The 10,694-nt window shown below is 47.1% G+C and overlaps 1 protein-coding gene across 12 annotated transcripts in view; it reads right to left on the minus strand.

Moving 5' to 3' along the window:
- Positions 1-10,694, minus strand: part of Ablim3 (actin binding LIM protein family member 3) — a 119,631-nt gene that overhangs the window by 38,694 nt on the left and 70,243 nt on the right. For all 12 annotated transcript variants that reach the window (XM_031365831.1, XM_031365829.1, XM_031365827.1 and 9 more), the window contains 2 exons: positions 6,971-7,064; positions 961-1,048 (listed from right to left, as the gene is read on the minus strand). In XM_031365831.1, the coding sequence (XP_031221691.1) occupies positions 961-1,048; positions 6,971-7,064 (182 nt within the window). The remainder of the gene's footprint in view (positions 1-960; positions 1,049-6,970; positions 7,065-10,694) is intronic.

A 10,694-nucleotide genomic window follows, 5' to 3' on the forward strand; every position in this document is an offset into this window, starting at 1 on the left:
TCAGTCATTCACCAGGAGCTCTGCTCTTGGCCCTTCTGTAAGGGACCTTCCTTGGCACACCTCCTACTGGACCCTCCCCTTGACATCACTTGGCATGGCTGATAGTCATTCATATGATTATTGAGAAACATCTAGTTCCTGCCTTGGGCTGTGGGGTTGTGGTGAGATAGAAGTTTCATATGTGAGAGGCCCCCAGAAGTAACTGTTTAAGTCTGGTTGGCTGGGTAGCTTAGACGGTGGGTTTGTTCAAATCTAGAAACCAGGTTTGATGCCTTGGGGGCGGGGGGGGGGGAAGGCCTCAAATGAGAAGCTGAAGTGATTGGAAATCACACCAGTGGAGAGGGAGGGGCCTAGAGGGAAGAGCAAAGCCAAGAGCACTGTGGCATACTGGGACCAAGGGCTGGACAAAGGACAGAGGGATGAGAGGAATCTAGAGATCAACTGAGTGACCGAGGCACAGGACTCCGGGGACAGGAGGGCTAGGGCTGAGGTGGGGAAGCCACTGTGTCTTTCACCCTGGGGATCCCTAAGCAACAATCTGCTGTGATGCCTTGCCCTGGGGTGTGGGGAGTTGCAATGGGATGGAACAGGGCAGGTAGAAGCTGTGTAGAGTCAGAACCCCAGGCATTCCTCAGAGGTTCTCTAACTCCTTGGCCTTGTACACCTCAACCTCCCACCCCCAGGTGGAGCCAGAGGAATTTGCTCTAGTATTGCCAGGGAAGCAGGCCAGGGGAGCAGCCGGGGGTGGGGGTGGGGGCACACAGGGATGGAAGACAGATTACATGTCACTTTGTATTAGCTACGCCGGCAACTTTCCTCATCTACCCAGAGAGGAGAGAATTAATTGCAACCTTGAGGAAAAGCCGACGGCAAAGATAACACTGAAACGGAAGGAGGTCGGATCTCTTTTTCCAGCCGTGAGCCTATCAGAATGCCATAGAGAGGGTCCGATTTGCTTACCTGTGAGATACATCTCCTCCCCTTCAGTGAACATCTGGTGGCAGCGTACACATCTGGCACAAGTAGGGTGGTAGTGTTTCCCTCCTGCCTGTGGGAACCAGGACATGACATAGAAGCATCAGAAGTGGGTTTACTGTATGGTTTGGCTGGTGGGTGAACCTGTCCTGGGTATATTGGTGGTATTGGTGTCTCCCTCCATTGTCCTGTGGTTGGCTGGAAGGCTGCCCAGGGGCCTCCACAACCATGTGAGAGTTTACCCAGAGAGCGTGATGATTCCTTCATGGGTCCTGATGAGAACTCAGGAAATAACCTTGGACATGTGCAGGGGAATCAGAGGCTTCTATTCTCACATCCTCATTGCCCACAAGGAAATGTCATTTTAAGGACTGCCTGCATGTCCCCAAGTCTCCCTAAGGGGCCCCTAACACTAGTGATAACAAAGATGACTGTAAGTACTATGATAAAAAGAGAGACAGAGATAGAAGATAGATAGATAGATAGATAGATAGATAGATAGATAGATAGATAGATAGATAGATAGATGATAGATAAGGAAATCCTTTTAACCCTGTTTGAATTCTGATTTCACCAAGGGAATGTACCAGTTTAGAATCAGTCTATGAATCTTTAACATCATCTAAAGCACACTGATCTATTTTTCTAAGAATGAGAACAAGAATGAGGCTTGAAGTCTTCACAAACAAGAAAATTTGGCCAGAACTATATTCATTTTGGGTTGTCTTCAATTTGGCAAATGACTTGGTTTTTCCTGTTATGTTTTACCAGTTGTCTGTTAAGTGAGTCAACTTAACGACAGATTAAAGTATTAGGTAAGGCTAAGTGTGTGAAGTTTACAAACATGCCAAAAAATATGAGAAAAGCCTATGAAGGACTGATTTTTTTTAAATGTGCTCAGTGTAAAAGTTATATTATGTGAGAAGCAGGACCCCCCCCCCCCCCCCCCCCGAGCTCCTAGACTCCTCCATGTGGATCTCTCAGGCTGATCCTGGCCTATTCTAACCTAGCTTTTGTAAATCTACTCCTTTTTCTCCCTTTTCTTCCCTATGTTTCATTTACAAAAGGAAATGAGTGAAGTTGCCAAATCTTTGGGGGGGCGGGGAGGGGTGGCTTTTTAGAACGTTGTGTTTGAAAGTTTTCCTGGAAACCAGTAGCTGTGTCAGGCCCTGTCTTACTTCTGCACTGGGTGCTGGAATTGTATCCCAGAAGACCAGATGTGCAGTGGACCGTTGGTGACAGATCCCAGGTTCCCAGAAGGGAGGAGCAGCTCAGAGGCCAGGACAGGAGGTACAGCTGATTTTTTTTTTTTTTCATATCAAGACAGGTATTTTGGGGGAGGGTTGAGGTAAACGAATGACTACTGGGTGTTTCGAAATCCTCTTTTAGGTTATTAGCTGGTCTGATGTTAGTTCCAAAATTACAATCGTATAAAGAAACCTTATTTCCAAACAGTCTTAGGGGTGGGGCTCTTGGGATCAGCCTGTCTGTTTTTGGAGAAACTCTTATCTCATCGAGAATGTGAAAAGGGCAGATTCTTACAAAAGAAGAATAATTCTCAATGTCCCCTTTCTCCATTCTTGGTTGTTTATCTGGCTCCCACCAATGAGAAAATGTCCTTGTCGTCAACCAAGCGAGCTGTGTTCAAACTTTAGGAGGAGCCTGCTATTTTCCAGGGTAAGGAAGTCGTGGGACTGATTCTGTAGTGCCATGACAAGGATAATCAGCTTAATTAGTAGCCTCTTCCTACCGTGTCTCCTTATCCTTTCAATTACAGGCCTTTTTTTGGCCCTGATTTTCCCCTTTCATGGCAACAGTGCCCCAGCCATACTGAAGCACACATCTTCTTAAATGTCACACTCTACCCACCCTGCCCCAGATGAGAGAGAGTGCATGCAAGCCTCAGCAAACCTTGGTCCTGGATGGGCTTAGAGAACAATGGGAGAGAGAAGCGAGGCTACCAGGGTAGGAGAACAAAGGCGGAGAGATGCGAGGAACCATTTCATCCACTAACAAAGCGAAGTCACCAAAAGCAGGGAAGAAAAGTAGCGGAGAGTTGGTGCCGCCAAATGAGGCTGTATTAGAAAGTACTGAGAAGGGCAGTCAAGGTCTGAAGTGGAGGGAAAGCAGGCTGTGGCTCCTTTTGCTGAGGACATAGGAAGAAAGGGTGGGTCTGACACTCAACATACTGAGGCCTGTCTGTCCCTAGAGGAGAAGTCACAAGATGGCCTCAGAAGAGAACGGGAAGGTTGGGAGCAAGAAGATGAGAAACAGTTTTAAGTGGCAGCAGTATACTGGAAATGTGCTGGCCTGGTACCGGGCAACGGCCTAGCCAGCATCCTTTTCCATCTTCCAGAAATAGCACTAAGTCTTGCTCAGTTGGACCTCCTGCCATCAGGCCATATGGTTATATGGTGTTAAATCCACCAATATGCTGATTCCAACTCTATGGGCACAGCGGGTTCAGAGATGGGGCCTGAAGTTATGCAGAGAGTCCCCAGATGTTTGCTGAACCATTAGAACCATTTGCTATCCACTGTGGATGCGGCTGGTAGGATATGAGCTTGAGCAGCTGGTGTCCAATACCTCCACCACAAAACAGAGCCTTTTTATTTTATTTTATTTTTCCAGAATAAAGGCAATGCAAGAACGTGGAGCCAAGATGGTCAAAGATTCAAGTGATTTTGATCAGCCACATTCTCCAGCCAGAACAATGCCTACACTCTTATTATGAGAATGGACACATTTCCTTTTGAGCCCCTATGATTTGAGGGTAGCTTTTGCCTTCCAACTAAATAAAGCCCTGTTTAACATATCCATTAAGATGAAGTAGCAGACTCCACTACCAACAAAGGCTGACTCAACTGGCTTAAGTTTTCTTGGCTAGATGTGGCAAAATTAGAATTCAAATCCATGATTCTTTTTTTTTCCCTAGTCTCTGAGTGGCTGAGGGCTTTAGGCACCAGTGTAAGACCCAGAAGGCTGGCGTCTCTGGATCTCGAAAAGGTACCACTTGTCTTGGGGATTCCTCTTCTTCATCTGTGAAACAAGGAGGATGGGCTATCTGATTGCTAAATGTCTTTCCCAGCTCAAAGGAAAAGAAAAAAAAAAAAAGAAGTCAGTAAGTCCAACATGCTGAAGGACAGTTTCACCTGGAACCCAGTCACAGCTGCCTTGATGGGAAAGACCACCACACTGGCTTAAGGAAAAACAGCCACTAGAAAATGTTGCCGGCTGCAGTGTGTGTCAATATTTTTTTTTTTCTCTTGAAAGAAAATCCAGCTCTTGTTGCCTCCAGGCCACTGGCTCTGCAGCTTTCTGGATGTTTCTTCTTCACAGCCATGCAGAAGCAGCCAGCAATTCCCATTTAAGGCAAACTTCCACTGCCTGCACCAGCCTTTGGCCAACACTCCAGCTGACCTGCCAGGTTTCTTGAAGCTCCATCTTCTCGAAGCGTTATCAACTTCCCTCCCATAGCTTGTGTGCACATGCACCTATAGGTCTACATACACGTGTGCAAGTTCATGTGTGCATACATGCCTGTGAAGGCCAGAATTCCTCAGGAGCTGTCTACTTTTAAAATGACTTTTATCTTATGTCGCTGCTTTGTCGTCTTCATGTGTGTCTGTGCATCTTCTTCATGCCTGGTGCCCACAGAGGCCGGAAGAAGACATGAGATCCATTGAAACTGAAGTTGTGGATCTGCCATGTGGGTGCTGGGAATCCAACTTGGATCCTCTGGAAGAGCAGCCAGTGCTCTTAACCTGAGCCATCTCTCCATTCCCTTCACCTTGACTTTGGAGAAAGGGTCTCTCACTGCTTGACTCCTCACCAAGCAGGCTCAGCTGGCACTTGGTTGGCACTTGGCTGGCTGACCCATGAATCCCTGGGCTCTGCCCATCCTTACTTCTCCAGCACTGGAGCAACACATATGTACCATTGTACCTGGCTTCTTAACACATGTTCTGGGGATCAAACTCAGGTCCTTGTGCTTCCAAGGCCAACCCTTTACCAATTGAGCCATCCCTTCAACCTTCCACCTAGAGCCTTAATTATCTGTCTTTTATAACAGCTCCCACTCTCTGTGGCTCCTGGCGGCAACCATTTCGCAAGGTTGGTGCTAGTCCTTTTCCAGTCTGTCAGCATCTTTCTTCTGCCTTGGAAATCCTGACTACCTCCTCTACTGTCGTTCACTTCTGAGTGCTTTGATGTTGTCCTCTCTGGGTCTAGGCTTTGTTTCTGGGCTTGATCTAAGTTCTTGTCTATCTTCTTGCAACCTTCCTGGGATATCAGTCACAACCCATCTCAAATGATCTCCACAACTCTGCCTGGATCATGTGGTTTCTCTTTTGCTTCTTATCACCCAGAACTTTGGTTTCTTCTTCCTCAGTCCCCAAATTCTCAAGTTGCCCCACATTGGCTGAACTATTGAATTTCTACCTCTATGAAGCTGGAGACAAAGGTGGTTACCCTTGGTAACCATGGCTCCTGATGGCCTCCTCTTCTAGTTTCCTCCAGTGGGCAGGTTGTTCCCACTCAGTCTCTCCCAACTCCCCAGCTCCCAGGGAATCATTCATAGACTCCTTACTCTTGTACCCACAGCCTTGGAAACCTGGGCCCAGCAACCTTTCCTGCTCAAATTCCTTTCACTCTGCTTGGCACTCTTTGCTGATCCTTAGAGATGCTTCATCGTTTAGGAAATCACTGTATTTGTTTATCTGATTTTTCTTTGACTCCGACTCCCTACAATGAGTTTTCCTTATCACATCGAGTGCAATTCTTAAAAACATGCAGTTTTATCATCCTGCTCTGTTTTAAAGTTCTCCAAAGGCTTTCCCCTATACTTAGTATAAAACCCAAGCTCTTAAACATGACATGCAAAGTCTCGCCTTCAAGATTTTGTTTTTGTTTTGTTTCTTGGTTTTTTGAGACAGGGTTTCTCTGTGTGGCCTTGGCTATCCTGGAACTTGCTCTGTAGACCAAGCTAGCCTCAAACGCAGAGATCTACCTACCTCTGCCTCTGGAATGCAGGGATTAAAAACCTGGGCCACCACTGCCCAGCTTCCCTACCTTTCCATACACTGGCCTCGTCATCCTCAAGGCTCCATGCACTTCCTCACACAGACCTTTCCTGATGGCTATGCTTTCTTGCTGAGCCCATATGTGGCTGTAGAGTCATTCTCAACTTAGTTTTCATGGTAATCACAGGCAAATGGCAGTGCTTATAATTATGCCTACAGTAGCTGACCTAGCCTGCAATTCCTTAGCTGCTGTAAGATGCAAAACTGAGGCCTATAGATAACAAAGATCCTCACCCCAAATAGGAGTATGAGCTAGCAGTCGAGACAAGCCACAACTCAGTTGTCCTTGCCCTTCGGCTATTATTTTTCCTCTGCACTGAGCTCTTCAAGGTAGGTGACCCCAAAGTATGAGAAGGCAGCATCTAGCCCCAAAAAGGTGTAGAAAGGAAGGCTGAGAAGGCCAAAGACTCAGCAAAAGGGCTGTAAGTTGTCTGTCACTGGCAGAGAGGGCTGCTGCATCAGAGGCTTGGGAGAGCGGTTGCCATGGCAATGGGCCAGCCAAAGAAGGGTTTGGAGAGCAAGCTGCTAGACAAGCTGCTTCTTAAATCAGCACATTACCAAACGGTTAAAACATAAAAAGGGCTTCCATCCTGAGGCAGAGCCTGGAGGAAAATCCTAATTGTTACTCCTTAGAAATCTGTCTGAGTCTGAATCCAAAGAAGTGACCGATTTTTCCAGCGCAGCGGTTTTTGAACCAAAAATTATTTTGTCCACATTTCTATTTTGGGGGTGCTCAGCTCTTGGCAAGGTTACATGGTCAGGGCCCTGCAGTAAGCAGACTGGGAGGTTGAAGCAATGGGAAAAATGGACACAGGGAGGGGGACTTTCTCCTCTTCGGCAATGACTTTTTAGGAGTCCCAGGCCACCCTGCTCACACATCTCCACGGTTGCTCTGGTTACTTAGCCTCACTTACCTCCAAGACCCTGCCACTGATGTACCGGTCACAAGTCTCACATTTGATGCCAAACTGGGAGTGATAATCAGACTCGCAGTAAGGAACACCGTCCCTGCAAGAGGAAGTTCACACAGGAGGGGACGTTAGTAGAGTGGTGAGGTCTCCTTGTTCAGAACCTGGTCTGTCCAGGTCTTGTTCAGGACTGGCCAAGACTAGGAAATTGGGAGTACTTTTCGAGCTCAAACTGCCCCTCAGATATACACCTAAAGAAAGTTCGTGAGAATCTGCATTTGGTCAGGTTCCTAAGCTCTGATGGGACCACTACTCAGAGCTGCCATTTTGGTTGTCTTTTCTTTTTTCCCTCCACTATCCCCATGAGTTATCCAGACCCATCTGCCTCTCTCTGCCCCAAAGGACTCTTTTGGAAAATTATTTAGGATACAATTTAAGACACATTTTGTTTGCTGTAGAAAATGTAATGCTCACACATGATACAGAAAGGCATAAGGGAAGTGTTTCCCCTTTCCTTCCACGCCTTCCTGGTTTCCCGTCTGGGATGCAACAATATGATCAGTTTCTTATAGACCCTCAAGAGTTCCTCCTTTAGCCAAACATTTATCCACTTGGCTGAGCTGATGGACCAGTACATAAGAAGTCTCCCACTGTTTATATACTATGTCTCCCATTATCATTGTTTGCATGTATGTGGTGTGGTGTGGTGTGTGGTGTGGTGTGTGGTGTGTGGTGTGCGTGTGGTGTGTGTGGTGTGTGTGGTATGTGTGGTGTGTGTGTGTGTGTGTGTGTGTGTGTGTGTGGTGTGGTCTCCCATAGCTGCCACGTGGAAGTCAGAGGATAACTGTGGAGTTTGTTTTCTCTTTCCACTTTTCCATGGGTTCCAGAGATCAAACTTGGGATTTTAAATCAGGTGTCAATCTTGTGTGGTAAGTGTCTTTATCCACTGAATTACCCGGCCAGCCCTGCTACGGCTTAGTAGACTGCTCTCTACAGCTACCAGCTGGCATTTCTTGCTTTGAGAGTGATTCCCATGGATCATTTCACTTAATAGTTATGGCAGCCCAGGGAGGTCAGCACTATTAATCTCCCAGTGTGGGACTACAAAAGCCCAAGCAGGACAGGTAAGTAACTTCCCCAGGTCATCCAGGACTGCTTACAGTGAGGACCAAGCCCAGTGGATCTAGCTTCTCCCCACATTTTCATGAGGGTTGAAGGAGATGGATATGCTAAGGTTTCATCCGTGTCTGGCTCACTGCATACTCAGGAGAGGCATTGATCACCATGGTGGCTATGAGAGTCCTCAAGGAGACTGTTCTCCCACTTTTGGGTACAGGAGAAGGTGGATTAGACACAGATAGGCCTAAAGAGCAGGCATGCTGTTTCTGTCTCCAGCTTGAGCTCCACCTGGAAGCAAGGTGATGAATGTTGTTACCTGAAGTTAAAGTCGCTCTTGTCTGTGTGCTCACAAAACCTCTCTGACTCAACTAACCTGACCACTAACCACTCAGGTGACGCGGGTTCTCACTCTGTGGGTGTAAGTATGGGAAACAGTGCAAAGAAAAAAATTGTCAGCCGGGCAGTGGTGGCGCTCACCTTTAATCCCAACACTTGGGAGGCAGAGGCAGGCAGATTTCTGAGTTTGAGGTCAGCCTGGTCTACAGAGTGAGTTCCAGGACAGCCAGGGCGACACAGAGAAACCTTATCTTGAAAAACAAAAAAACAAAGAAACAAAAACAACATAAAAAAAATTGTCATCTGGGTAAAAAAAAAAAAAAAAGCCAATATAACTTCACTTGGATTTGTGGGTTGGGGACATACGTCTTAGGAAACTGGAAATATACATAATTATAAACACAGGCAGATGGGAAAGGTCACATTTACTGTGTCCTTATTAGATATGGAACATAGACCTCCGGAGTCATCTTATTAACAAATGAGCAAACTAAGACTTAGGGCTGTGTAACCTTGGCCAAGGTTACACAGGCAGAAGGATTTCTGCCTGGAGCATCTGTAATAGCTTTATGACTCTTGCCACATTGCTGCAGCAGGCGAGGGCCCAGGGTCAGACTGCAGAGACCCAGGGGGTTGGGTAATCTAGGCTGGGGCTCCAGAGCGGTGTGCTGGACACTTGGCTGGTGACTTCCCACAGACATTCCTTACTTGGCATGCTGAGAGGGAATGCCCAGTACCTACTAACATGGCATCTGGGGCTTTCAACGACTCGACCTCAGCTCACTTCTGCAGCCTGGCATTCTGTTTCGCCCCTGTACATACTTGTGCTCCTAAACGGGATGGAAGCGACTCACCCATACCCACCCTACTTTCCCCGATGCGCTAGGATTCTGCCTTTAAAGCCTGTCTTTGTATTGTGAATCCTTCCCAGTCTTTCAAGGCCCAGCTGAAACCTTCCATGGAGCTCTCACAGACGCCAGATGGCATCTGTAGCTTGTTAGAAAGGGACCCTTCCTTGCTCTTCAGAGCCCCACTTTGCACCGTGGACACAGGCTGGTGTGTTTGACCAGTAGTTATTTCTCCTTCCTCGGGCAGCAGAATGTGGGCTTTCCTTCAGAGGCCACTCTCTCCTACTTCAGCTTTTTTAAGTATCACAGGGACTGCTTTGGGGTTGGGCCTTCCTGGTTCGTGTTTGAGCAGGAACGGGCAGGGTAGCTAAGTCAGAGGGAGCCACGGGGCTTCTGCTGCCGTTTCTAAAGGAAGGCCTCTTTTTACTCCAGCCTCGCTAAACTGATGTTCTAAAGCCAGGCACCATTGCTGATTTTCTTTGCTATTTTAATCTGTCTGGGTATAAATCTAATAGAGAAGGGAGCAGAGGAGGGAGGGAAGGATGAGAGAGAAAAAGGGAGTAAAGGAAGAGATAGACGATAGTGCTGAAAAACATCTTCAAGAAGCTAGTATACCAAGCCAGACAGTGGTAGTGCATACCTTTAATTAGGAGGCAGAGGCAGGGGGATCTTTGTGAGTTCAAGGCCAGTCTGGTCTGTAGAGTGAGTTCCAGAACAGCCAGGGCTATACAGAGAAGCCTTGTCTCAAACAAACAAACAAACAAACCAACAAACAAACAAAAAAAAAAACAAAAGGAAATGAGGTGGGGAGGGAGGGAAAAAGAAAAGAAGAAAAAGAAGAAAAGAAACTAGTATATGTTTGATCTTCCCATATCTGAATCAAACAACTCCAATTGTTGCTTTTAAGGGAGTTGCACTGGACTCACAGGCTCTTTCCACAAACCCCTGGCGTCCTAATTCTTTCTGTCTGTAGCTTGTCTCCCTTATCATATGTGTGTCCACAGCAGACACCGTGTGCACTGCAGCCCTACAGCGTCAGCACCTCCTGGCGTAGGGCCGGACGGGCAGAGGAAGTGTCTGAGCGTCGAGGGCCTGGCTTCCAGTTGCCTTTGGCCGTTTGAATATATACGTGTGGTCACTAGTGTCAAGGCCCGAAAAGGCAGGGTCCAAAGCTGCAGTGTGGAAGTCCCTGAGATTGAGTCCTCTGACCTCATAGTTGTATTTATCCACCATCTCCTCCTATCTGAATTAAACCCATGTAGTAATTGTACTGACTTCTGGTCAAGCATTGGGCTAAAGGCTGGCAATACAGTAGTCGTTAAATCAAAGCCGTTGTCCTGAGAAGGGCAGAGTAAAACCATCACTGTGCAAGCTGCTTGCTCCTTGGAGTCTCTGTCCCATGAGATGCTTTTTTTTTTTTTTTTTTT

Source organism: Mastomys coucha, unplaced genomic scaffold, assembly GCF_008632895.1.
Source record: "Mastomys coucha isolate ucsf_1 unplaced genomic scaffold, UCSF_Mcou_1 pScaffold13, whole genome shotgun sequence".
NCBI classification, from domain to species: Eukaryota; Metazoa; Chordata; class Mammalia; order Rodentia; family Muridae; genus Mastomys; species Mastomys coucha.